This window comes from Hydra viridissima, unplaced genomic scaffold, assembly GCF_058129835.1.
Source record: "Hydra viridissima isolate aposymbiotic clone 2 unplaced genomic scaffold, HvirCarnegie_v1 scaffold_1, whole genome shotgun sequence".
NCBI lineage: Eukaryota > Metazoa > Cnidaria > Hydrozoa > Anthoathecata > Hydridae > Hydra > Hydra viridissima.
Window position 1 is genome coordinate 8,557,342 of NW_028324300.1, and position 23,900 is coordinate 8,581,241.

The 23,900-nt window shown below is 28.7% G+C and overlaps 2 protein-coding genes across 2 annotated transcripts; one reads left to right on the forward strand and one right to left on the reverse strand.

Annotated features, from left to right (window-relative positions):
* Nucleotides 1-961: 961 nt before the first annotated feature.
* Nucleotides 962-14,174, reverse strand: LOC145187529 (uncharacterized; the record flags this gene model as incomplete). The annotated part of the gene is made up of 24 exons (XM_090089114.1): nt 962-1,176; nt 1,287-1,455; nt 1,558-1,829; nt 2,315-2,381; nt 2,732-2,888; nt 2,964-3,058; nt 4,100-4,572; nt 4,662-4,964; nt 5,514-5,804; nt 5,920-6,108; nt 6,217-6,327; nt 6,509-6,654; nt 8,029-8,093; nt 8,241-8,347; nt 8,543-8,707; nt 8,828-8,998; nt 10,384-10,530; nt 12,008-12,229; nt 12,308-12,541; nt 12,650-12,811; nt 12,916-13,047; nt 13,150-13,386; nt 13,597-13,642; nt 14,037-14,174. Coding segments are annotated over 24 exons (4,230 nt in total), but the record flags the coding sequence as incomplete, so codon positions are not given.
* A 298-nt stretch (nt 14,175-14,472) lies between these two features.
* On the forward strand, nt 14,473-14,907 carry LOC149893219 (uncharacterized). The gene is made up of 2 exons (XM_090094048.1): nt 14,473-14,621; nt 14,718-14,907. Exons 1-2 carry the CDS (start codon nt 14,473-14,475, stop codon nt 14,905-14,907), a joined length of 339 nt encoding a protein of 112 aa, XP_089950174.1.
* Nucleotides 14,908-23,900: the final 8,993 nt, after the last annotated feature.

Sequence of the window (23,900 nt, forward strand, 5' to 3'; positions counted from 1 at the left end):
TAGCTGATAAATCATGTTATGTTAAAATTAAATACTTAGTTATTCTTGCGGTTTGCCATAAATTGGCTTTGCTAAATTCTTTAAAACTGTGACAAATTATTTTTTTCTTTATTGTATTTACATTAATTTTATGTATAAGTTATTTATGCTTAACTGTATATATTTCTGTTGTTAAACATAAAAATAGAAAATTCTGTAATATTCATAAACTAGAAGTCTACAGCAATATAGTAGATACCATTTTGCTTTAGGTAGCTACAAAACTAGTTGATATTTTGTATTATTTACTATATCTCTAGTTATGCATGTACTAAAGTAGTTAAGTAAATGATCTCAATTTCTATATTATCTTTAGCGTTATTTCTAAAAGTATTAAGAATATCTAGCTATATAAAATTAAGCTTAAATTATTCTAAAACATACAAGATTCTAAATGATCAAAGTTAACTATGCTGTTGTGAGGGTGGCATTTGTGATGTCTTTACCTAAGTGTGTGGGTTTATATTTTTGTGATTACGATCAGTTTAGTGTGAATTAGTATGTCACCTCTAATTGTTTAGTGTGCATTAGAATGTCTCCTCTTGTAAGGTTTGTGTAATGTTTGGTGTAGACTCGTTTGTCTGTTCACATAATTTTTACGCCCACTGACTTGACTGACGATGATTTGCTAAACGCCTCAGTTGATGACGCGATTGATAAATAATTGTACTATCTCCATTATGGTTAACATCGCTACAATTTTGTTTAAAGTCATTATTTTGGTTCAAAATTTTTTTTTTTTTTTTTTCTTAACTAGTTACCTTTAACTACTTAGCAATATCCTTTGATAAAAATTATTTACCTTAAAAAAAAATTTAAAAAAACAAAATTTTAAAAAGTGAAAACAAAGTTAATATTTGTCATAAAATTTCAACATTATCCAATAAAGAGTGTATAAAACACTTGTAACAAAGCACATAGGTCGAGAGTATACAATTTATTCAAAAATCAACCTGATTTACATTCTATAAAAAGTTCCTGCTGACGTGTCGCTGTTGTTACTATTTTAATTAATCAACTGCAATAGTTTTGCCCGTTGATTTACATACTTTATATCGATTTCCTCCGCTTGTCTATTTGTATCTGCTACAAACTCATCAAGAAATTTGTTCATTCCATTGAGCTGATTTTTCCAATCTTAAAAAGAGATAAGATATAAGGGTTAAATATGGATATTAAACAAGCAAAAATAATTGAAGCGTTATGGTTTCCCAGCTTAGAAACATACTAAACATGTTAAAAAATACCTTCCTCGTTTCTGAACGCGACATTTTTCTTCTTTCTTTTGCGATAACATGAGATTAGAAAACCCGTAAAGCAGCAGAGCAACAACGTGGAAAATAGTGACTTTAACGTTACTCGTAGCAAAATGTTGCCAGGATCAAATAAAGATATCGGCCGCGGTAATTTTACCTCCTTTTTTTAAAATAAATATTCTCTGCATTCGAGCTTTATAAAACATACAAGTAAATTAAAAAAAAATTTTCGCCAAAAAAAATAATAATAAATTTCATGTACCTGCATTTTTGACGTACTTCTCGCTAAAATCGTGAGAACTGTATTTTGTTTAATCGTAATAAAGTCTTTTATTGCAGTAACTGAGTTCACAAGATTACCCGAAAGCACGAAGCCGTACGTTCTTTTAACTTTGATAAACTTTGTTGGTTGTATGAGAGAATTAGAGAAAAACATTTTTGCCGCTGTAGCAGTATATGCGTCCAATAAGACTCCTTTTACGTCCTCATCAATCAGAGCAGCGAAGAGTTCATCGATAGTATTGTATTGTTTTTCTAGAGGAAAAAAATTATACATGCAAAAAACATGTATGTCAATACGTTCGGTTAATTATCAGAAATGTAAGATATGAAACAATTATATGAAAAAATAATAAAAGTCTGAATTACCGCGAACAAACATTGAATAATAAAAATTATCGTTTAGGAGAATGAGAGCAGAGATTTCTGATGTTCTGATGGATTGACGAAACGTTCTTAACATTTTTGTTAATCCATCAGAACGTTTATTTGTGTTCAGAAACTTGAAAAAATATAAATTGGGAAAGAACCACAAGTTCCCAAGCATGAGTATTTATAAACAAGATCGAGAATCGAAAAAAATATGAGATTTATTTGAACTTATAAAAAAGATCGTGAATCGAAAAAAATATGAGATTTATTTGAACTTATAAAAAAGATCGTGAATCGAAAAGAACACGTAAGATATACTTGAATTAGTAAAAAAAGGTCGTAAATCGAAATGAACACGTGAGACTTACTTGAGTTGACTTTTCCGTTTAGTTGAAGTCCTAACCTTTGTTCATAAGACCCATTTAATGCTCCAATCTGAATATAAAAAATCACCAATAAAAACTAATCGTTATTTGTTCATTAAGTATTCATTAATAACATGAAAATTTATAACAACACAAGTTATTGCGTACTTAATCTATTCAAATAAAGTATGGAATATTTTTTGTTGCTAAGTTGAAAAAAATGTAGGCTTCTAGAAAAAATTAATTTTTTAATTAGCTCTTAATGGTATAAATGTGTAATAACTACAAAAAGGAAAACCGTCTTGTTTTAGGCTGCGTTAAGCTTGCATTAGAAAATTTCTATATCAACACAACTGCTATTCCAAAAACTTATCTTAAAAATATGATTATTATAAAAAGATAGACTATACACTAAATTACCTCCTCGTCATATATTCCTACAGTAGCTGCTGAATATACTGAAGCCAATGCAGCCACAATAGAACTAACAATAAGTGAAGATAAAGCAATGCCAACAATCATCCAAACAGCTATTAGAACCCTTGACAAATACATCAAGGAAACGTAGTCCCCATAACTAAAAAAAAATTTTAACAATATGCTTAAAGCTGAAACATCTTTAAATGTATTTAAATTTAAATAAACATCGCACCCAACTGTTGTCTGAGTGACCCATGTAAAGTAGACAGCATCACTAAATCCATTCAAAAAGGAGGTAGCAAAAGATTTTGTTCTTGCAAATAAATCCTGTAGAAAATTTAAAATTAATTATAACTGTCTTTGCTTGTTTTAAGTTATGTAATAAATCATAATTTCAATACTTTCAATTAAGTGAACTAAAATTTCAGACTTCTATTCAAATTACTAAAGAGTTTGTACATTAAATTAATTTTGAAAGTAAATTTGATTCTATTCATTTAAAGTAAAGAAATGTTCTTCTATAAAGCTTATAAATGTAGAAAGTATAAATTATAAATAAAAAGAAAGTATAAAAGTGTAAAGAAATTGCCAATTCATTTAGTGCAGAAATGAAAGAACATTTAATACCAACTTAGAAAACTTGACTTAACATATGATAATCATAGAAAAGAACAAAATATTTAAACTTTGTAAAAAGATTTTGTGTTATTCTCAAAAGCCATGGAGTAACAGCCAAGATTGCCTAAGATGAAAAGTTTATTATCTAATCCACACTCTTACTGTCTCATGCATAAATGGCTCTATTTTTGAGATGTTGGCCTCAAGGTTAATCCAAAAATCTTAGCTTGATGTCTTAGAAAAAATTTTTATGGCCTTGGATCAACTCAAACTACTCAGATGGCAACTAAGTTTGTCAGCAAGATAGCATTAAATCTAATAAAATTAAGTTTGTTTAATGTAATTAAAAAGCAACTGAAAGAGCTTCTGACCAGCAGATATATGACTTTACTACTAGGTCTGACACCTTCTGACTATTGGTGTCCTTGAAAGTAATGACTCCTCAGCACAATGTTCATGAGCTAAATAGCAAAAATCTAGCAGCTTGGTACAATTTGACTTAGTAAAAAACCAGATGCAGGTGGTTTTGATATTTTCTGGATGAAATCAATGTTTAAAATTTTTTAAGTAAAATAAAAAAATTCAAAACCAGTCATTATGACTTTTTAATACAATGTAAATGAAATCAAATTTACAAGCTTTAAACATTTCATATTTTAAAAGTAAAATCATATCATGATTGTAAAGTATAAAAAACCAAAATAAAAATATTTATGTTCAGTTTTAAGTTCTTATAAATTAACTACTCACAATATACCATAACAAAGCTCCGGTCAACAGAATCAACAAGATATTACAAATAAGCAAAGGCCAAATTCTAAAAATCATCTTCACCACATTAAAAACTACTTTATTTATGGATGGCTGCTTTGTTATCATGACTACACCAGGGTGTTGCAATAAAGGAATATAAGGATAACCCATAATATGTTGCAAATCAACTTGGCCATGGATAGGAAATGAAATATCAGTAAAAGAATTTATTTCACTCATCACTTTTGTAATGCTGCTCTTTTTTGCTAATGTTCCATGGCTGTTTCGAAATTGTTCCATTGATGAACTATAAATACCTGATGGTCGGTAACACTCTCCACATGCATAATTAATCATTTCATCAAGAATTTGAGGAAAAACTCCAACTAGAGAATTTTTTTTACTCATACTCACATAAGGATACAGCATAAAAAAATTACTTGAAACTCTTTCAGGGCATCGACAAGTATCTAATAATACATGTAACTGATATAAAATACTATACAAGATTTTTTTAAAAATGTATTGTATCTAAACAAAAAGAATTTAAAACTTTTACCAGCACTTATCACAGCCGGAGGACCAACTCCAGCAGCTGTTTCAACTTTCACTTCTATAAGATATGTAGTATAAGCTTCAAGAAGTGTTAACTTATGATCTGTTACACTTGGATGTACTTTAACCATTTTGCTCTCTTGATCATACAATTTTTGAGCTCCGCTGGCAATCTTTTTATAAATAATTTGAAATGCAATCAAATCGGCATAAACTTTGTTTAAAGGAGGGTGCTTCCAATGCAAGAGCAATGTGTCATGGGATTTTAACTGATCAACACTTAAGTTTAAAGGTGCTTCAGAAGGTGCTGGAAATAAGATAGAAGTTGTTCAAGTAGAAGAAGTAAAAAAATACCATTAATTGAAATTTGGTAACAACTTTTTAAGTAGTTCTATGATATCAGTATTGATGTGACTTAGTTGACGTGACAGTAAGATGTAAGTTTAAAAAAATAAAGGTAGTCTCAAACACCACTAAGTAAAATTTCCTTAATTCAGTTTTTTCTTAACTTAATAAGGTTCAAAAGTATCTTTATTTTTTAAACAACAAATCATACACATTGATAGTATTCTAAACTTTTATGGGTTGTTTTAAGAATGCATATACATACATACACACATTTATAAATATTTATACAAAGTTTTCATATTTGTATTTTGTTACATTTTGTTATGCATACTCTTTACTAATGTTACATATCAGAAAGGAAATTCACATGCTAATTTTCACCTGGATTAAATAACATTTGATACTAACATCATATAGATACTAACACCATATATTTGTGTATAAATATATATACACAGAGTGTGGTTCAAAAAAAAGTCATTTATTATATAGTTTATAGAGAACTCACCAGCAGTTAGAGTTTTAAAGCTTTTTTTTTGGCATGGCCCTAAACCAATCTTGTTAAAAGCACATATGCTAACTACATATAAAGATGCTGGAACCAAATTTTCAAGAATTAAACTTCGAGTTGAAAAAGATACAATCAAAAAATTCTGATAAATATTGCCTGAGTAATATGAGATATTATATCCATTCGGAATACCATTCATAGAAGACAGAGGAGCACCAATCCATGCAACAATGACAGAAAAAGGGTCAAGAGTATTAACCTCTATTTTTTTAACATAAGCATCAGGTACTACAAGAAATGTACAAAAAATATATAAATATTGAAAATTTTTTTAAATCAAACCATAAAATCAGTAAATAAAAGATTTTTTAAAATTCATACTAAAATTAAAAATTCAGATTACATTTCTCTTGTGTAGACATTATTACAGGATCTGAAGCAATACCATTTCCAAATTCTGTATAAGCAAGTACTCTAAAGATGTAATATTCACCAGGTTGCAGACCAATCAAACAAACTGAATTTGAAAAACTTCCAATACCACTATAGCGGGAAGCACTATCTAGTTTTCTTCTGTAAAACACAATGTAACCTGTTAAAAAACACAAATATATTATAGTTTATGAACCAACTATTCTCTTCATTATTTTTGTCACTTTTATTCAACTAACTTTGAAAAAAGAAAATATATATATATAACCTTTAACACTGTATTTATCATCACCAGTCTGTAACACTGGATCCCATGTAATATTGAATGAAGTAGAGGATATTGGGACTACATAAACATTAGTTGGAGGAAACCTGGGCACTGCAAAGAGCAAGAAATTTTTTACAACTTATATAATGAAGGCATAATCTTTTTAATCATGAGTAACTTTATACTTAAATCTACTTTTGCACTTGTATGCAAAAAAAAAAAAAAAAAAAAAGATTAACAATAAGATTAATAAACTCAAAAAGTTAAAGACAATAGAAGCAGGATAAATTACAATTAGGTCCTAATGTATAAGATGCTTTTGGTTCCAGGAAAACAAGTTTACCAAACAAACAATCAACTTCAACACTATCTTGCAAAAAGATTAACTGATATGAATCAAAGTTTGCAAAGTTGATGATAATTCTAACTCCGCTACTTCTAAATCATAGAAAGAGAACAGAGAAAGCACAAAATTAATGTGGGTACAGAGAAAACAAAAAATTGATGCACTATGTAAAGCCATTTTAAGATCAACTACATAACAGATTTAGTTCTTAACAATCAAAATCTATTAAAATTTTTTTGCAGTTAAACAGCTGTTAAAGGTAAAGTTATTGGGGGTACAAATAAGTTTGAAAAGTTTTTTTTGTAACTTTGAAACTTTATATAGAGAAATTGGTACAATTTACTTCATTCAAAGCATTTTCAATTGTTTGCTACATTTTTTCCCAATTTTTTAGACAGCATAGAGATTCTGAATTTAAAAAACTTCTTGCCTTTTTAAGGTGATCCAAGAATTGACTCAATTTTGGCTTCTTCATAAGAAATAAAATAATGATCAGCCAGGTCATGAATCATCAACCAGAAAAAAGTGGTAGTTAGAAGGAGAAATATCTGGTGAATATAGTAAGTGGGATAGGGCATCCTATTGTATCTTGGACAACTTTTGCAACATGTGGATAAGCATTGTTGTACTTTAAGATTACTTTATCATGTTTTTTGGTATATTGATACTTTGTCATGTCTTTTTGGCAACAATATTTGTGTTTGAGCTTAATTCTCAGCTCAATTGCATCTATTGGTAACATTAGCCAATGATGGTTTTGTTATGCTGGAGTAGCTCATAATATAGCTCATAACCTGATCCTACCTGATGCATAACATGGATTGCTGGGCTTACCAGAAAATTTTCTGCATTTTGAGTTGTCGTAGTGGATGCACTTTTGTCTCCCATCTCAATTTAATGCAAAAAAATGATTCTTTACTTGAGTTCATATGGAACCTGATTTCCTTGCTTTTGCACCATACCCATGGCATTGAGACAGTTTAAAATTGCTTGTGCTTCACACAACAATCAAAGTCTATCGATTGTACTTTTTTTCAAATTAAAACAAAAAAGTTGTGCTTCCTGCAAATTGTGTTTTGTTGGCGCAAATTTTGACATATTTAGAGAAAGTAGATTATTTACATTTCAGCAACATGACACATACTAATTTTTTAAAAAATAATGTCACTTCAACATGAATACATGATGGTCCAATTCAATTTAATGCTAGTTATGCCATCTTTTGTAAATCCCTCAAAATTTCTTTGTACCCCATAAATTTGTTTAATCACAAAAAAGAAAAAATTTAATGATTATTTAATACAAAACAACGCAGTGAAATGGTCTTATTGTTATAATACAAAAATTTTCCAATTCCTACAATATTGTACTAACAATTAAAACTTTTAATAAAAACAAAAATACATTTTAAGGTAAAGTAGATTATAAGTTCAAAGTAAAAAAAAATATTTATTTTCAAAACATACTTAACTGACAAGAGTTTTATGCCAAGAATTAAATTTGTAAAGGCAAGATCGTAAATGCTGGTTATCTAAACACATTCTAATAAAATTCATACTACATATATATCTTACAAATTTTATATAATTCTATATGTCTATGTACTTTATTGGTTATAACAAAATGTATATTATGCAATATAATTATTTATTTATAACAAATTTTAATAACAATAAACCTGAAACTTTAAGAAATTTTCCAACTCAAAGAAAGCTTTGCTGGAAGTATTAACAAAATCAGGGATGTAGTCAATTTCTAATGGTAATACCACATCTGCAAAAGTATCTGTAAAAAGTAACAAGTTAAAGTGAATCATTGAAAACAAAGCTAAAAAATAAATTCATGATTTAAAGTGAGAAAAATAAAATCCAACAATAAAAATATTATTATGAAATAGAACTGAATTTTTCAGATGGAGAGTGAATGTTTTGTACAAATTGATTTTAAAATTTCAAAAAATAATTTAATCACAGAACATACCAGAGCATGTCTGAGGATGACAATTAATGGTTTCAAGAAGATTTTTAGGACAAGATTTTCCTCCATGTAATGGCAGTCTGCATAACCTTTGACGAATCATTTTACCTTTATTGCATGGTTTATTACATCCAGACCAAAGAGACCACTCAGAGACAACACTATCAACTAAATGAAAAATGTTTGAGCAATAAAATGTATAAATACATTTTGTATATTCATAACATAGCATGAATATACAAAACATATTTTTCTGTTCATAAAGTTATAGAAGAACATCAAACTTACTAGGACAAAACCGATGGTTACATGATTGACTATCCACCATATTACCAAAACATGGCAACCCGTTAAACTGAGGTAAAGGATTATTACATGCCCGAGTACGAATTCTTTCTCCACCATTGCATGACAAGCTGCACAGTGTCCATTCACCCCACTCAGAAAAACCACCATGTACTAAAAAAATTAGTTCTTTTTTAATTAAAATAATTAAATTTTAAAATAACATTATTAAATAAAATAATACTTTTATCATTATCAAATGTATTAGTAAATGATCACTTTTAATAGCGAAACCAACAAAATGTTTCAATCTTGTTTCTTTATTAGACCTTCCTATAAAATTCTTAATGCATTCATTAAAAAGTTGATAATCCAGACAAAATACTAGGAATTAATCACTTAAACAATCTGCACACAGCTCTTTATTTTAAAGACTGAAATGAAAGTAGTTCTTTAAGACATATACTGAAACAAAAAAAAAAAAAAAAAAACCAACTTGATTTAAAGCATTATTTTGTGTTACAAGGCAGATTTATACATTGTATAATATACAATTTTTTTACTAAGATATACAATGTATATCTTAGTAAAAAAATTACCTGGTACTATAGTGATTAACTATTATTGAATTGATGAAACTTCTTCAATAACTAACATCAGGTATTTAATATTTGTAAACTATTATAACCGTAAATAACTTGACTTTTAATTTAATTCTTTTATAAAATTTTTTATTATATTTTGTGAACCTTACTTTTAAAACATTGAAGAATGGCTTTTTTATATAAAAGGGGGCAAGACAAAAAAAGTTTTTACAGATATCATTTAGAAAATCATTTAAATGGTAAACAACTTATGGTTGACCATTTTAAAGCAAAAATTGATAAAGAAGAATAGTATTCAACTCTGCAAGAAGAAGAAGACTTTACTGTAAACAGTTAACCAACAGAAATGAATTCATATTTGCAACAAAAAAGCATAACCCACTAAACGAACTTGAATGTCAACTAATCAAAGAATTCAGAGCTATTCTAAAAAGAATAGCTAAACAATATTTGAAAGACTTGCTAGCAAAAATCTTCATCTCATCCACAATAAAAGAAAATTGATTTTGATTTCATAAAACAGTTTTCCAAGACACTATATAATCAATTTGGAAAAATTAGAAGAAATTACATTTTCAAAAAACATGGAGATTTTAATTTAACAAAGAAAAAATTTTCTTAATCATATTTTAAAACATATGGCTAATTCTTTCTTATGACATGAGAAAGTCTCTGTTCTGTATAAATTTTGAATATTAAATCTTAGATATACATACGATTGAACATAAAGCATTAAGCCTACTTCCTTACAGATAACCTAACTGACATTTAAAAACTACCATTAAAAACTTTTGAAAGTTTGAATGTTATGAAGATGAATTGAAGAATTATTTTTAACTTTATATAACAAATTGTAAATACAACTATTATAATATCACTTAAAATTACTTTTAAAAGATTTTTTTCTATAAAAACCTAAACAAAAAGAAAAATATGCAAAAGAAAGTTACTTACCAGGACAGTTTTGAACTCCACAGGATCTTATTTGCTCTTTCTCTCCTTTACAATACTCATCTTTACAAAATCTTTGTCTTCTTTTAAAACCTTTACAAGTAGCTGAGCAATCCTTCCAAGATGACCATTCAGTTAAGCTAAATTCTTCTAAAAAATTCTTCTAAAAAATTATCAAGAATAAAACTTTTTGTGAAAGACATAAAGCAATACTGAAGAAAAGGTTTGCTAGGGAAAATTAATTTCATTTGTTTATTCTAGAATAATGTTACACATTCATTTTTCTATTCTTTTAAGCAAAATATTAGGAACAAAAATACTCAGGGAGATTAAACAATACTTGAACTTAAACTAACATGTCAGTATAATTCCAGTGTATCAAAACTATATATGGTTTAGTTAATTATTTCAGGTTTTGTCCATAACTGTAATTAAATATGAATAGATGGTTGTCTATCACACATTTAATTGTAATTCAGAAGTAAGAACTTGTGAATTACAATTCAGAATTGTGTAACAGACAACCTGCTCTGATGATATGCTAACCAAACCAACAACTAATATTGATGGAGCAGATTGCAGACTGTTTTAAATGTGATCTGTAAATAATTATCTGATTATTTTGATCTGAATTAACTTCAGAAATTAATTTTGAAAAGCTACATTTATCCTTTTACTAGAAAGATACTTAAGTATAAACAGGGCCGCCGAGAGCCTTTAAGCCGCCTGGGACAAAACTATTTTTGGCACCCTTATAGATTTCGCTTCATATATATACTTAGCATAGAAGCAAAAAAATACATTATGCCTTTGTAGCTACTTTAACTTTATTTTATTTTTTGCTAACTAATCACAGCATAAACAATCCCTAATTTAATTTAAAATTTTGAGCTTTTTTCTAGGCAAAATTATAAATTACTTTATCATATGACAATGATTTCGCGAGATCATTTTCAATAGACAACATCATAAGATTTGAAAGTCGCTCTTGTCCCATGGTGGCTCTAAAGTGATTTTTTATAATATTAAGATGCCATAATTGTAATATATACATTTCAATTATGGCATTTTGAGATTAAAAAAAACTATCTTTATTTTACTTCGGCATCTGGCGCCCCATCAATATCTGCCGCCCGGGACAAACTGTCCCTTTGGCCCCCCGCTCTCGGCGGCCCTGAGTATAAATACAATATAAGCATGCACAAATGTTGTATTTATATTTAAGTATCTTTCTAATAAAAATATGCAACTTTCTTCAATTTTTATCTTGCCAATAGGATTATGATAAACATATTTGAAGATGAGATTACTTTAACCTAAAATTCATTTTCATTTAGATTATCAATTATATTAGTTTTTTTTTTTTCAGTTTGTCATTAATCAATTTTAGTTTCATTTATTTAACTTTACTTTTTTGTGATAAGAAAAACATTTGTTTCTAATTTTGTTAACATCTCTCTCTTGAAAAAGCCTATAGAGATAATACTTTTTTAATTTAGAAATAAATAAAAAGTTTATTTCTGTAAGCAGGTCTATCACATTTCCTTTTGTCTTTACACATTATATACAAAGCACAAATACAAAGAATGCCTCTTATTATATAATTTTATATGCAAAAACATATTACCTAAATGCTTACAGTAACAAAGTCGCTGATGAAGGCTTGTAGGAGGCTGAGAATTACATGAACTAATTTTAGGCACATTTTTAAACTCTGAGCAAACTTGATTTAAGCAATAAGGACCATAGTCATTTTTCCACTCTGCATTTGCAGTTGTAAAATTAAGGAGAACTTTAGAAAAAACTAGTGAACTATCTTCTGTTTCTAAATCAGAAGAACACTGAATGCCTAAAAAGAGAAAAATATTTATTTATTAAATCTATGCAAAAAAACAAAAAAAAAATTTGAGATGCTTTAACTAGTTACCTTTTGAATGGCAAAACTGATTGCAAGATTGAAGTTCATTTGCCAAATAGTAACCTGAAGCATTGCATTTTTCAAGATTTAAGCACTCGCTTTCTTCAAAGAGGCTTTTAAGGCACAAAATATTTAAACTTTTGGAGTCAGAAATATTTCTGTTGCATATTTTTTCCCTAACACGAACACCTCTTTTACATGAGGAAGAGCACTCTGACCATTGCGACCAAGAGGAGTAAACGCCTTTTTTAAGAAAACTCAAAAACAATAATCTTAATTTAAACTATCATTTATTGTTTGCTATACATTACAAGAAAAACTTAAACAGTATAAAAACTAACAAATACATACCATAGTTATAAGTGTCAACTGCCCTCCCCAAGTCATTTACTGTTTTAGTTTTCAGCATAGAAACTGATTGAGTAGCAGTTATTTTATGATTGGCAATAGATATGCTTGAAACTTTTGTTTGGCTTGCTGAGGAAATATTATTCTCTGATATAAACACTGGAACTAAACATTAACAAACATTTTTATTAAAAACAAATTTCTAGATAAAAAAATTTCTTATACAAATTTGAAACTGAACATTTTGTAAAATAAAAGATGAAATTTACATGAGAGCAACTGGTAACCTTTCCCATTACAAATATTACTGTGTATAATAAGATGAGTGAATTCATCAAAACATACACTATTAGGCAAAAAACTTCCAATTGGATCACAAAATCCCTTTTCTTTGTCATTTTCTTAAAAAAATATAAAACATCTTTAATCATTTAGATTTTTTATTCAAAATGGTTATCAGAAGTTATTCAAAATCAATATTTAATGTTATTCATGTAACTTACCAACTATTAGGTAATATTTGAAGTTAGACTTATTTTTACTCCATTTTACACAGCTTTTTATCTTTGAAGTAACATTTCTTGTTGTATATAAATGTCCTTTGACAATCTCAAATGCATTCTCTGAAGGATTATTCTGAATATATAATTGATTAGATGAATTTACAGTCCAATATAACCGCTTCTCATGAGATTCAAAGTAATAGTAATTTAAACCACGCCTGGAGAACTTACAAAAAACTAAAAAAATATAAAGTTTTATAAATTTTTTAACATATACACACATACTTTAATATTTGAATATGAATACATATTTACATGCAAATGTTAGGGATATTACTAAATAATTTATCATCAGATATTTCTAAAAATCACACTTGTTGAAATCATTCAGCAAAATAAATGGTTGCATGTGTGTTTACCATAAAAAACAGTTATGTCTCAACTTACCCAGATTTATCTCACAAAACAAAAAAACAATGATTTTGAATAAAACCTAAAAGAAATTATGTTATAATAAAACACCAACAAAATTAATGAAGCTAGTCAAATTAAATCATTTTAAATATTTACATTGTTACAAAAATATAATTTTAAAAATATAAATGCCAACTTCTATTAGAGCAAAGATTTGTACTTTGTACAGACAAACCTACCTCTACTACCCTACAGGTGTAGTTTTTATAAAAGTTTAGGATATTTTAAAAAGTTTTGACAAGTAATGATATATTGAAAACATAGATCATAATGGATTTATATTAAACAATTGTTTTGTTTTGAATGTTTTAACTTTGAAAATTTGAAAATTTCAGTTTTGAGCATTATAGAAATCATTCAAGGGTTTCTATGGGTTTTTATTATTTTTAAGAGAAGTCCTAAGTTTAACTTACGTTATTAAATAAGGATGATATTTTTCTACCTTGAAATACCGAAATAAACAAGGCTGCAGGAAAAGATGTTATAAAATTGTTTGATATGAAAAAAAGATCAACAAAAAAAATCCGTGTTGCCGTAGCAGAAAAAAAAAATTAATTTAAGCTTGGTTTCCAATAGTTGTAGAAATATCGTACAACATTGGTGCAATATTCGTTTGATTTGTTGTGCGGTAAACAAACAAAAAATGGCTGTCATAAAAAAAAATTTCACTCTATATTATCGACTTTTTGTTACACTTTTAATTTTAAGACGTCGAGAAAGCTTAAAGAAAAGAAAGCGTATGTTTGGGTCAGAGAACTATTTAAAAATCGCGTTCAGCAAGGTGCGTTTAGTTCTTTGGTGCAAGAAATGATGCTATTTGATAGGGAATTTTTTTATCGGTACTTAAGAATGTCTCCTGACAGACTTGAACACCTTTTGTCATTAATCGGATCTTCATTAACGAAAAAGTATTGCTCCAGTAGAGAGTCTATATGTCCTTCGCAAAGATTAATTATTACAATTCGATACCTGGCTACAGGAGAATCACAACAAACTCAGTCCTTTTTTTTTCGAGTTGGCAGAGCTACAGTTTGTAATATAATCGAATAAACTTGTTGTGCTATATGGGAAGTTCTCAAAAAAATATTTCTAAGAGCCCCAAATGACATAAAAGAATGGCAAAACATCATTAAAGAGTTTAATCAGAATTGGAACTTTCCACAATGCATAGGATCTATTGATGGAAAACATGTACGCATTGAGGCTCCTGCAAAATCAGGTTCTTCTTTTTACAACTACAAAGAATTTTACAGAATGTGTAGTTTTTCAAATCAGTTGGTTTAACAAAATAATAAGCTAGAATTTAATATTTACAATTTTTTTTTCACATTAATAGGTTTAAACAGAGAGGCTCGATTGTTTCATCTTTATCTGAAAACTCTAATTTGAGAAGAAGTGCTTGTATTTGAACTTTAGCCGAGGCTTTGGAATAGTTGTTTAATCGCTTTAGCTGTGGAATTAATGGTTTTATAAATAATCTTCATCCTGCTCTTCTTCAGTCGGATTTTCAATATTGGAGTTAATCATTTCTAATGTTTTCACTAAAGTTTTGTCAAGTAAATCATCAGAATCTAATTTTTTTCTTTTTCTTTTCGTTATGTTATTAGTATGAATTGTCAATTCACTTAATAATCGTTTTTTTTCAGTCACATCTTCAGATAAATGATTATTTAGCTCCTTGTTCAATGGATGATGAGTATTTTCAACTTGCTCACAAACCACCTCAACGTTTTCCTCCAAAGTCTTTGTTTCTAATCTGGAATCAAAGGTTGAATAAATATTCGATGTTGTTTCACGATGTTCTATAAAAGTATTCAGCCATAACTACTTCGAATGCTGTTATACTTTTCTTCCGCTTGATTAGCAGAGAAGTTTGACAGACGACCAATTTCCTCCCATGCATTTTTTATTTTCCATTTGTCTTTAAATTCCTTATCAAACTTGTCATAAAATCTGAATTAGAGATTTTTTCTAACACACAAGATGGAGCCGTCGCCATGCTTTTATATTATGGTGTTGTGAATAACGTCTTCAAGATGCAATTAGCGTGTGTGTAGGTGTTCATGTATGTAGGTGCTAATGTGTGTAGGTATTAATGTATGTAGTTGTTAATGCATGTATAGCCTTAATGTATTCAATGTGTTAAAATAAGACGGTTGTACTACTGTGTAAAAGGGGAGCGGAGTATGTAAATTGTATGATTCGCAGATGGGAAAAAAATTGTCATGTTCATAAAGAAAGTAAAGCCCATGGTGGAACATAATAGATTTGATGATACCCAAACGCGGAAACGTCAGAAAGATTCAAAGTGAAACAACTGTTGGGGTGGAAAAAAATTATTGCTACTTTTTCGAATAAATATCATTAAGCTAATACACTGGGAAGCTGAGCGGTTCATTTTTTTCAAGTATTATGTTTTAATTTAAAACAACTGTTACATTTCTTCAAACATCACTTTTAAAGGACTTTAATATAATGGGCTCAAAATTGTTTTTTTATTTGTGAGTAAATGGATATGATGTGAAGGCTTCCATTCTACGTCAGCAGAGGCAAAAGCATAGTTTAATACACTACTTTTGCTGTGTTTGTGGTTAGAATAGATATTTTAATTAGAAATTTATGTCTATTAGTTTTCTTATAAAACAAGTCAGTTTTTTGAAAAAGTAAGTCGCTATCAAGTAGGGGAGACCGAGGCTAGTTGGCTACAGGGTAAGTTGACACACTGCATTTAAATTTAGAATTTTCCACCAGAAATTTCCAAAATTCACATGGAACCTTCCTACTTAACTAATTCATCTTTCAGGGTAGTATCAAGGCTGTAAGCGCATGCGCATAGAAATTATAGCAACTTTGGTGTTTTTTACTGATTTTGTAACTCTTGTAACTATATTACTTTTTCAATTTTAAAAAGCAATAGCATTAGCTTCAAGTAAACTTGAATAGATGTAAGTATTGTATAGTTCACTCTAATCAGTCACATTTTGTGTTTCTCAATATATCGCATTTTTAGGGATTTATAAGCCATTTTGTGAGCAAAAAGCTTTTGGGGTTAGTAGGCACAATGATCGCGGGGATGGATTTATCATTTCAGTAGATCTGTAGTGTTATTAAACACTACACATCTACAGACATGAGAAGTTACTAAAAAAAAGTAGACAGGCCTGTAAATTTTAATGTTACAAAAAATGCTGATGATGCTATTTTTTCAGAAGAAAAGTCTATTCGATCGACTTAAGGGCAATAAAAGTTAATGTCAAAAAATATTGTTGGGTAAAAATTATCAAGAGTTTTTATAAAAAAGATGCGCTTGAAATAGATGCTTAATGTTGCTAAACTTGTCTCTTTTTATATGGTGTGCCAATTTACCTTAAGAGTATAGGCAACTTACCCCAAGCCGGGGTAAGTTGGCATATATTTTTTTCTTTTTTGGAGACCTTTTTTGGGACACCAATTATTTTTTTTTATAATGTTTGACTCTTGAACATGCTTGTCAAATTCATATTCTTTTAAACTGCAGTTTGATATCCTCAAAAAAGTTCACCCTGAAATGCACAGAGCTCAAAAACTAAAACTATAGCCAACTATTCCCGGTCTCCCCTACATTACCGAGGTATTTGTAACTTGCAACCAAATTTGCAACACTAAAATGAAAGTTAATAGCAGTTAGTTGACTATTTTTAAATGTACAAGATTGGTAAATTGTGTATGAACAACATAAGCAATAATAAACCTAAGATTGAAAACTTTGAATTCGTTGCAAAAATTTCAATATGAAAAAAAATTTTTCCATATTGAAATTTTTGGAAAAATGACTTATAGTCTTAAATCCCTTTTAGAAGTTTGTAAGCACAGCAATGACCATATGTCCACTGCCTACTTCTCTTGTACAATTATCAGTTAGAAGAGTAGCACAAGTTAATTTTTTTTTTGATTCAGGAGTTCTGCTTAAATTCTCCGCTGTGATAGCATGTTGATCTTTAAAAGATATAAAGGCCCTTCCTCCTACTTTTTTTTTTTTAATCCTCTTGTGGAGAAAAATGACAATTTATCAACAAGAAAAAGGTAAATAAATGCATATTATCATTAATGCTTAACCTTGCTATAATAATAGATCATGAATTTTTTTTTTTTTTTAGTTCAACAAACTTGAAAATAAATTTTTATCAACCTGTCAAACTTTTAACATTTTAAAACTATGTTTTAGGTCCTATTACTCGTTTTGCATAATATATAACAAACTAAAGGATAAAATTTATGAAATCTTACCATTACAAAGTTATTAAATAGCGCAATCACACCTTTTGGTATTGAAAATACTTCGTTTTTAATCCTTTCAGCTCTGATCAAGACCTATGAATGCTTAGCCAAAAAAAGGTCTTTTTCAATCTTGTACTCAATGAATAACATTGATCGTTTTCAGTCATGTGTTCAATAAATAACATAGATCATTTTTAGTCATGTGTTCAATAAATAGAGAGATATTTAAAATTTCGTTTGTTATTGCAATCAAAAGAAAAGACGCTGTAGGATAGTTAACAAATACATATACTAATCAACGAAATAAAAGTCTTGAGTAAAATAAGCATATGTTTTTTTTGAAAGTCAAGATAAGAAAGAAAAAAGATTATTCATTATTTAGAAGATCGTGGAGTGGAGAAATCGTTGTTACAAAACAAGTTATCAAGAGTATTTAAATTAGTTATTTGCACTAACAGATATCGCATCATGATAGGTTGCAGGATGATGAAAGATATTTTACTAAAATTAAGTTTTATACATCAAGCAAAAATTTTAAATTCTTTCTTTTATCATTACTTTGTAGCAACACAAACTATGACCACGTGAGATATGGCAAAAAGTTAACTTTCGTTTGATTATCGACGCAAAACTTTTCGTTTGATTTCGTTTGATTATCGAAAATTTTGATGCAAGAATAAAAAGATTTCGAATAATTAAACATGTTGCCTCATCTTTGTGTTGTTTTGACGTCATCTTAGCGTTTTTTTAGTGTCATCTTGGTATCATTATTTGTTAGTTTCTACAGATAATTACAGCATAAGGCATTCTGGTAAGCTGCTCAAAATTATCTAACATTCACTCTATCATTCCACTCTCTTTTGCTTCGAATATTTCCGAAAAAGGTTTCTAAACAATCTTGGTTGAAACAAGGCAAGCTTTATGAAACGCTTTGGAGATAAGCTCCTAAAATAATGTCAGCATACTGTTTACTGTATTACTTAACCTCCAATAAGTTACTATCCAAGTTTGAATTTCTTTCAACTGTGGTATGTTTTTTCCATTTATTGTTATTACACAGTGGTCAGGTTTATCAGCAAAAATTTTTAGTGAATTCATCAGATTAATAAGTGTTTCAATTTTATCGACAAATTGAACAATCGGTGTTAAAGTTGACGGTAATATATTTGCTGTAACAAGGACAACGTTGCCCCATCATGGTGGCTAAAAATTTGTGTGATTAACTCTTTTTATTACTAATGCTCTAGGATTAAGATGTCTGTCGATCAATTTTGGTAAAAGACAGCCAGGATTAACTTTGTCTATGTCATAAAGTGTCCAAATGTGACGTAATGATGCTTATTACCATCAATATCAATTTAAGGTCGCATTAGATTATTGGGGTTATTTTTAATCAGGTGGGGGGGGGGGGGGAACAAAGATTATATTTTTGAATGGTTGATGTTAACTATACGGTTTGTTTTTTGAAAAACCAAGGATTTTAGAATGCATAAGTAATGAAACACAATTTGGCATGGAATAAATAAGCGTCTGGCACAAATTCTGGATTTGTACCTTGGGAGTCATATGTTAATGGATTCAATCAGGTTTTTTTTTGTATACAGTCACAATTTGTTAACCAAGTTTTTATGATAATAAATAGATTTTTGAGAGGATTTAGGTCTAACGAGTTCCCTTGCCACTCTAAATTTTCAATGTTATTGGTTGTAATATTTTGAGTAACTTTCTTTGAGGTGATATCATTCCTCGGCAATAACAGTATAAAATGTGTGTCCAAAAAACTTGCCTGAATTTCTGGAGTATTTTGAAAAGTCCACAAGAAGAACTGGTAAGCAAGTTATATGAACCAAACTGATACAAGGATAGGTAAATGCATTAAGAAAGTTGATATTAGCTCGTAAAGGCCTTGCTTAGTTAGCTCGCCTTCGAATCGGAAGAATCAGAACTAATGGCCTTCTTGAAGACAATAAATATTGAAATAAATAAAGGACTTATTTTGGCTTAATATGTAACACTAAGATAAGGCAGTAATGACTTTTTTAAATTTCCACGGATTTTTATTGAACGACCGTCGACTTGAGAAAGAATCAAAAAACAAGTTACCAAAAACCGAATATAAAACTGATAGAGTATAAAAAGACGTAAAAATTAAGGGAATTGCAAAAGTTCACCTGATCCCAATACTTTTGAGGAACTCTCTTTGAGAAATAAACATAGGGTTAAATTTTTTAAAGTTTACCAAAGAACTGTTACATACATAATACTACGCATAAATCTAAGCACAAATCTTCCAAAAAAATTCCACTTTGCCACGTTCAGGCTTTTATAAAGTAATATTCAAAGGGAATATTCAAGTGGGCACCTAAAAAGATTTTTTGATATTTTCTGAAGAAACAAGCGATAGATATAACCACTGGTGACAAAAGTTTGGCACAATCTTTGATAAGCTAAAACTTATTGAATTTTTAGTTATCCAGTCTTAATTTTTTAGTAATTTTGTTTATAAAGTGTTACTTATCTTTTACTGAACGTTTTGTTTACTTAGATTAATTAATAAAAAAGTTATGCAAAAATGAAGTCGACTACATTAATTGAACAAGTGTACAACTATTGTAATTTGCATCTTAACGCTAAAACGAAGAGCACCGTAGAGTATTTTGTTGCCTCTAATCACCCCGAAAGAACCATTAAACGTTATATGGCAAAGTGGAAGAACAATGAGCCAAAGTCTCGTAAGCCTGGATCAGGCAGAAAACCAAAATTTATGACTGCTGGGAACATCAATCGTCTGAAAGGTCTTTTGAACAACCGGTCTGGAACTTCAACAAGAAAAATTGCAAATAAATTCAAATGTGATCATTCCTACATTGTAAAAACAATAAAAAACAAAACAAACATTTTTTATTTTAAGAAAAAACAAATCCCTGATCGCACTGAGAAACAGTTAAAGCAGTTGCAACTGAAGTGTGGAAGAAGTGTGAAATTCAGAAACCGCGACTTTGTCATTGACGATGAGTCTTATTTTACATTTAAACATACAAATAAAAATTCGAATGTTGGATTTTACTCAGATGACACAAAAAATGCACCAAAAAATGTAAAATATAAGCGCAAAAGCAAATTTGAAAAAAAAATTCTTGTGTGGATTATCATATCCCCTCGTGGAATCTCGAAACCATTTATTGTTCCTGCGAGACTGGCAATTAACCAAACAGTGTACAAAAATGATTGCATCATCAAACGATTGATTCCTTTTATCAACAAACATCACAGTGATGGTAATTATGTATTCTGGCCTGACTTGGCCTCTTCATATTATGCTAGAAGTGTGACCAATTACCTCGATGAGAAAAATATCCATTATGTAACAAAATTTGATAATCCAGCATGTGTCCCAGAATTACGACCAATTGAAGATTTCTGGTCAATCCTTAAAGGCTACGTGTATGAAAACAATTGGGAAGCTGAAAGTGAAGATCAGCTGCAAAAAAAAATCCATTCTTGTTTAAAAAAAATTAATAAAAATCTTGTACAAGGCATGTGTGAACATGTACACAAAAAAGTTGATGCCGTACGTCGTAATGGCGAGAAATCATTATTGCAGTCCTGAAAATAAAAAACTAATATGTTGTTTAATATTCTGTACAATATTTTTTGATCATTAAACTTTTATTGTACTATTACTGTCTGTGTTTATTTTGTGCCAAACTTTTGTCACCAGGGGTTATAAGACTTTTTCATGTCATAGATCGCTTTTGTTAAGAAATTCAGAGAGAAAAAAAGAAAAAATTGGCTCAAACAAATTTAAAGTTATGAGTAGCAGAGTATTAATATTTCTCGCAACGGTCGAAAATTATTTGCCAAATTTTTTTCACTGGCTGATGATAGAAGTTCACGTATTGCATCAAAATATATTGTTTTAGATAAAAAGCCGCCAAAAACACTTCATAATCACTAGTCATTATGAAAACAGAAAAATGTCTTTGGAAATGCTAAAACTAGAAAGAACGTTAGAAGAATCCGATGAAAATTACATATTACACCTGCTGCAATATTTGGTTCCCAACGTGGATCAAATATTTCGGCTGATTCTCAGTATTGTATCACTAACTGTACTGGAGAAAGGTCATTTTTATGACTCAATAATATAAAAATAAATTGAGAAGCACAATTATCCAGAAAAAGGTAGCCTTCATTGAGCCTATTATGTATGGGAAACGAGGCATTCAGAAAAGTAAATTTGGAGCTTTTAGAAGATTTCTGTGTGGAAAAATATAAAAAAATTTTTTTTTTTGTTTATGATGTATATTTGACCTGAAATGGATTGAATCAATTCTTAATATTTGTAAAATCTTCTTTTATGAATAAAAAAATACATAAAATTTTATTTTAAAATTATACGGAATTTGATATTCATTTTTTTAAATTAGGATTTTCTTGAATTAAGGTCGTTTTGGCCTAGTTTAAATATGAATTATATAATATTTAATTTATTTGAATTAAATTTGGTTTTATGCAGTAACTTAAATCAATTTTAGGTAAAAAAAAGTTTTTTATTTATGTATTTGTGGTTAAATGATATTTATCATACTAGTTTTATTGTATTTCATTAATTGTTAATCTTATTGCCATATTACAACAATATTGAGTATGTTATTCATCAATGATTTAATATTACTATTCATGCCATATTTTAAAAAATAAAGGTTAATTAATGGTTAAACTACAGTAAATAAATAACAGTAATAATTTCAATACAAATTTTATAATTTTAATATAGTTTAGTTAAAATATAATTTTGATATAAATTTATTTAATATAAATTTATTTAATATAAATTTATTTAAACTAAAATATAGTTTTAATATAAATTAAAAAATAATTCTTATCAAGATATTCCACTTAACATATTTAAGATATGTTGAATATATCGTAATAAGAATATATTTTTCTATTTTTCTGGGTGATTAAAAAAAAAAAAGTAGAGAAGGGCCTCATAAGTTAAATAACCTAACGCCTCTCTTTATCTTAAATCCGGGCATCTCTTGGCGTTGGTTTGAAAAGGTTCAAACTGATCCGCGAATAGTTTTATGTAAATCAATGTTAAAAATTGTTATGTTCCTACCATCAAAAAAATTATTAAAACCCGTCGAAAATATTTTTTACTAATGATTACATAAGCATTTGCTATAAGTATTACTATTTTTTATTAAAAAATGTTTCACTCTTCATAGAAAAATGAATACCCCCAAAATGCAGTTAAAACCTTTTCATAGTGAAATAATCATATTCTCACAATGACAAAGTTCTAACTGCTGTTTAACGGTAGTTAGAAACATGTTAGTTACTTTGAAATTTTGTGACTGAAGCAGTTAGTTACTTTAAATTTTGTAACTTAAACAATAATATGATATTTTTGTAAATTAGATTATTGTTTCAGTCACAAAACAAGGTTACAACATTTTGTTTACTCATTTTTTTTTTTTTTTTTTTTTGTACTACATTTTTTGGTACATTTTAAAACCATTACATTAAGTACAACTCTTAAAAGTTTTTCATATTTATTTTATAGGCGAAGTACAACTCGATAGTAAACTCTGTCCTCGAGAGGCATAAACGGAAAAGTAGCTTTAATATCTTTTTTTTTTTAAGTCTGCAAGTTCCTTTGTACAACTTTGAATCTTTGGTTTTACATTCAAACCAGTGGAAGTTGATGGACTTGTTGCTGCATTCTTTTTATTAGGTTTTTCATTGAACTTGACATTCGCACAGTTCATAGGTCCATTGCGATCATGGCTAGATTTAAAATGTATAATGTGAGATGTTTAAGTAAATATTAGAACAGCAACGTTAGAAAAAGGAACTGACTTGTAATTAAACAGCTTTGCTGTTACTACTGAAGTCATGTGGTTTCATTTGAATGATACGACAAAGATTTTTTCTGTTAACTCAAACCCTTGAAGTCATGTGGTTTCATTTGAATGATACAACAAGGATTCTTTCTGTTGACTTGTTTTAAC

Bases quoted from the DNA above. Each gene is read 5' to 3' on its own strand.
- LOC149893219 (XM_090094048.1), top strand. From the start codon at position 14,473: ATGTCTCCTGACAGACTTGAACACCTTTTGTCATTAATCGGATCTTCA. The intron at 14,622-14,717 runs GTCCTTTTTTTT...AATATTTCTAAG, and splicing joins GGAGAATCACAACAAACTCA to AGCCCCAAATGACATAAAAG.